The following is a 4,632-nucleotide window of genomic DNA, read 5'->3' on the forward strand; positions in this document are numbered from 1 at the left end:
TGGGTTGCGCCGTTTTACAACGCTTCTTAGGATTTGGGCCCTTGAAGGCCGCCATTTCAGAAGTTTATCCAAGGGGGCCATATGTCGAGAGGATATTAGGCCACGTGGGCCATCCTGAACTCGACACGTGGCCTCTTCTCATTGGTCCATGTGTCTAGGGTATTTTTACCCTAAACATTTGCCCCTCACAGGGGTCACGCGTATATCACGTGAGGCCTGTGACACGTGTCCACCTATCAGAGGTGAACAGTAACGGGTAGTAAAATTTGAATTTCAAACAGGAATTTCCCCCCGTTTTCACCTTCTATAAATAGAAGTTTACCTCCCCTTTTTCCTCACCTTATTCACATTTGACTTTTTAGAGAGAGAAAGAGAGAGCTTCTAGAGAGAGATTCTCTGCCTCCGTCTGCGCCAAAGTACTTTCAAGTTTCCGCGTGCTAGCAGTTCAACACCCGGTTTACTGGCTGTAGCGGTTTTTAGATTAATAAGAGTTAAAGTAAGGTAACCGCCTGTACCATTTTAGCTTTTCTCTTTTTCAACTTGTATACATTCTTTCTCCGCCTGTATACATAGTTTTCGAAAATAAAAATGAGTTCTCAATCCACACACTCGGCACTGCCTAGGATACTCAGCCGGTCCCCCGGAACGGCTGAGTCTAGAACAGGGGGTGCCTTTTCTGGACTGTCAGAACCGATGTGCTCATCTCCGAATTCCTCCCTCTCCGTGTCTGTGCAGGACACAATGGCCAGAACGAAACAGACGACCAGAAGGTCTAAGAGCCGGCGCACTATATCAGTGCCAGTCGATGAGGTTGTTCTAGACGGGGAACAGAGGGATTTTGAGGAGAGTGGTTCTGATGAAGAGGCTCCTACTACTTCCGGGAGCTCAAGTGTACGAGAGGTAGACGGTGAAGAAGCCGCCTCCTCTAACGGAACCGACGATGCTGAGGCCGGCGAAGGGTCAAGGGCCGAATCTTCTGGCTTTGACCAGGATAACTTTGCGGCTGACTATCAGCACCCGCCTAAGGTCGCCGACCACCCCAACCCCAAACGAACTAGAATGCTGCCGGGTAACATTGCCCTACTAAAGAGCGGCTTTAGGGCTTTTAAAGAAAAGCACCCCTTTGGAAGGGGCTGGGACATCATCGTTCCGCCGGCTGACGCGGTAATGGCCTGGAGCGATGACATTGACAACGCAGACCATTACTTTGTCTGCTACGAGGCGGTCATTGAAGCCGGCCTCCGGTTCCCCCTTCATACTGGGATTAGGAAAATCCTGAAAGGGTACGATTTAGGAGTTTGGCAGCTCACCCCCAACTCGTGGGTGAACATTCTAAGCTACATCGCCGCCTGTGAGCTCCAGAATATAAACCCCAGCTTCTCCGCCTTCGCTCACATGCATTATTTGAGCAAGGCCCCAGGCGGTCATGGGGCATGGTATACTCTTACTACCTTGCCCCAATATTTGATGAGTTTGGACAAAGTGTCCAAGTGGTCCGGGTGGAAGGACAAGTTTTATTTGGTTTCTTCCCCAACTCTGAGACATAACCGGACACTGCGCCAGTACAACACCGAGCCAGCTCTTCTGGGCAGGAAATTCCCTCTCACGGAGCTATCTACTAAGGCTCAGGAACAAATAATGGAGCCGGGATTCTTTGAGACCACAACCGAGCCCATGGGGGATGGGACTCACATCATAGTTCCCAAAAACTGGATCCCCCATCCGGACTTCTTCAAGGACGAATGCTTCTTGTTCGCCTGTGGGTTAAGTCCCATGTTTTCCAAGGGTAGATCACCTTACATCCGGAGTATTTGTTATTTTATTAATACAAACTTTCCATAATTTCTTCTAACCTTGAATTCTATTCATGCAGCCGTCGCCTTGAAGATGGTTGATCCAGCAAAGACTCCGGCTAAATTGGCGGCGCTGCTGCACAAAGAGGCTGCAATTGCCAAGAAAGCAGCCGTCGATGCAAAAGTCTAAGAAAGGCGAGGTAAGACCGCCTGACTTTATATGTATATATATTTATTTTTTTTTTCTTATATATATATATATATATATATATATATATATATATATATATATATATATATATATATATATATAGGCATTTTGCCGATTGGGTACACTTAACCTTGTTCATTTCTCAGAACACTGTAAAGCGAGTGCCACGATCCTTCTCCAAGCTTCTCAAAAGGCAAGGAGATGATCTGGAAAAAGCTCCGGTTGCGAAGGCCGCCAAAAAGGACCCCCCTCCCCGGACAAGCTCTGCTGCCAAATCCGATCGTCCAGCGACCGGAGGCAAATCTCCTTCTGTTATGAAGATTCTGAGCGAAAGCTCAGAACGTTCACATCAGAAAGCGCCGGATGCCTCAACGACATCGAAGGGTGGCTTGCCACCTAATGTTGCAGACGGTGCAGCAACAACCGGGGAGGAGCATACGCCTACGCCCCATCCGGACACACAAGGTAAGGGAAGGATTGAAATACCTTGGCCACTTGACTTCATGAGATTCAAGACTAAGGTTGACCCCTCTGGGGGTTCAGTCAGCAGCCGACAACGAATGAGTGCCAACTATGTTGCCTCTTACTCACAGAGTACTACTTTTGATGCAAATCTGACATCCGACGAGCCGGATCTTGTAGGTTTCGCAAAACGGATGGTGAGGACCCTCACCCGGTTAGAGAAGAACTCCATACCTGATCTGCAGGTAGTGGACTTAGACCGGATAATGGGCCAGTTGGCTGAGGTAAAGAATCCCATAACCCTGATATCTTTTCTTTTAATTTTACTAAGTAAATCATAATCCGGCTGCTCTTTTCTCAAGTAATGCTGAGGGTGGACGGACTCCGGGGCCCCTTAAGGCGGAAGCAAGGAGATAAATGACGCCAAACGGAGGGCCCTTGAAAACCTCAACTCTGCTGAATATGCGAATTATATGTGTGATTTTAAGATTATAGCAGTAGAGTTGAAACAGGAGGAGCTGATCCGGAGCTTGATGGCTGCGAACGATGAAGCCAACAGTCGGGCTGATGACCTTGAGAAAAAGCTGAAAGATGCAAAATTTGAGCTCAAGGCATTAGAGGATGCTGATCAGGAAAACACCCAACTCCGAGCAAACGTTTCCCGCCTGGGGGGTTGAGCTCGTCACTCTGCGAAACAAGCAGTCGGACGAGCTCGCCCAAGAGCAAAAGCGGCTAATACAGGAGAATGAGCGTGATAATCTGGCCCGCCTGAAGATCACTTAGAGCCTCCTCTACCCAGATATAGACTTTGAGGTTTATAAACTCAGGTATGATTACACCACTGAGGTGTATGATGCCCAAGTGCTGGGTAAGGCTCCTCCGCCTCGCTTCAAGGATTGGGCTGCCGAGCAGGGATATGAAGTCTCTGATAATGATGAGCCGGCGGCGGATGAGCAAAATGAAGGCCCAACTGGCCAAAATCAGCCGGAGCATCAGTATCCACCTCAGCTCTAGGCGGGCCTCCCCACTTTCTGCGGCAGTATGCCAATTTGTTTCTTTACCGGCTTGTATGCCGTGTAGTGTTGTATCTTTACCAACTATGGAGTTGGGTTAACATTTTATTTCTTTCTCTCTTCACCAAATGTGACTCCGGTTAACACTTATTTTGGCCTTTGTGCCATTTTAAATATTAATGAAGTATTCCGACTCAGTCGGTGTTTATATATGTTTGTGTTTGAATTTTTCAATTTGAATTTTGCGTATGTTTGTAATTCTTTAATATTTTGCCTAACTTAAAAAAGCATGCGGCAATTTGCAATCCGGGTGCTCTTGCCCCTGGACGGCTGTGTGGTTGGTTTTATTTCAAATTGATTGATTGGCTTGAAAACACTTGATACTAGGAGAAGAATGGAGTGTTTTTAGGGCAATCAATCACAATGGTGATTGCCCCAAACCAAGTGCACAGGAGACCATTAGAGCGGGTCCTTTGAGCTTCTTACCCAGGCAGTTATATTCCGTCTGGGGTTATCACATAGCCAATACACAAAATCTTTTGCCCCAATTGGGGGAGAGAGTGCAACTTTGGAATAAATAACCTAACTGAGAACTTCAGCCGATAACCGATTGATGCCTCGGGGCATCCAGTATTCGGTAACTTAATCGTTCTTCATAGATTATTCTGGTCAGACGGCTATGAGTTGACCAATTCGGTCGTTCAATTTTCGTCGTCTGCATAGGTACGTAGAACCGACGAATAGTCTGTTCTCTGCGACGATTTCACCCGGAAGGGTGTCGCCGGACGTCTTTGTCCATGTTGGGACAGGAGGTTTTATAAAATAAGCAACCATCCGGCCATTTTGGCCTTTGGTCTTTTTTGAGACCGGTTGTATAGCCACAGCGTTTTTGTGCTTAGTTTTTTAATCGGACCATTGGCCGAGCGTTATTACAACATTGAATTTACACTAAATGTCGAACTTAGTTGGTTAAACAAATAGTCCGTCTGAGTATTACCCAGGCGGACAAGCAATTATAACATTAAATTACACCAAGTATCACACTTAGTTAGTTAAACAAAGAGTCCGTCTGAGTATTACCCAGGCGGACAGACAATTATATAGTTGAACTTACGCCAAGTGTCAAACTTAGGCAGTCCAACATGAGTTCCAT

The 4,632-nt window shown here is 46.8% G+C and overlaps 1 protein-coding gene across 1 annotated transcript; it reads left to right on the plus strand.

Annotated features, from left to right (window-relative positions):
- Positions 1–741: 741 nt before the first annotated feature.
- On the plus strand, positions 742–3,480 carry LOC110688673 (protein IWS1 homolog). The gene is made up of 5 exons (XM_021865406.1): positions 742–1,069; positions 1,874–1,977; positions 2,151–2,663; positions 2,955–3,122; positions 3,250–3,480. The coding sequence occupies exons 1-5, from the start codon at positions 742–744 to the stop codon at positions 3,478–3,480; spliced, it is 1,344 nt and encodes a 447-aa protein (XP_021721098.1).
- Positions 3,481–4,632: the final 1,152 nt, after the last annotated feature.

The sequence above is a fragment of the Chenopodium quinoa genome, unplaced genomic scaffold (assembly GCF_001683475.1).
Source record: "Chenopodium quinoa cultivar QQ74 unplaced genomic scaffold, ASM168347v1, whole genome shotgun sequence".
NCBI lineage: Eukaryota > Viridiplantae > Streptophyta > Magnoliopsida > Caryophyllales > Amaranthaceae > Chenopodium > Chenopodium quinoa.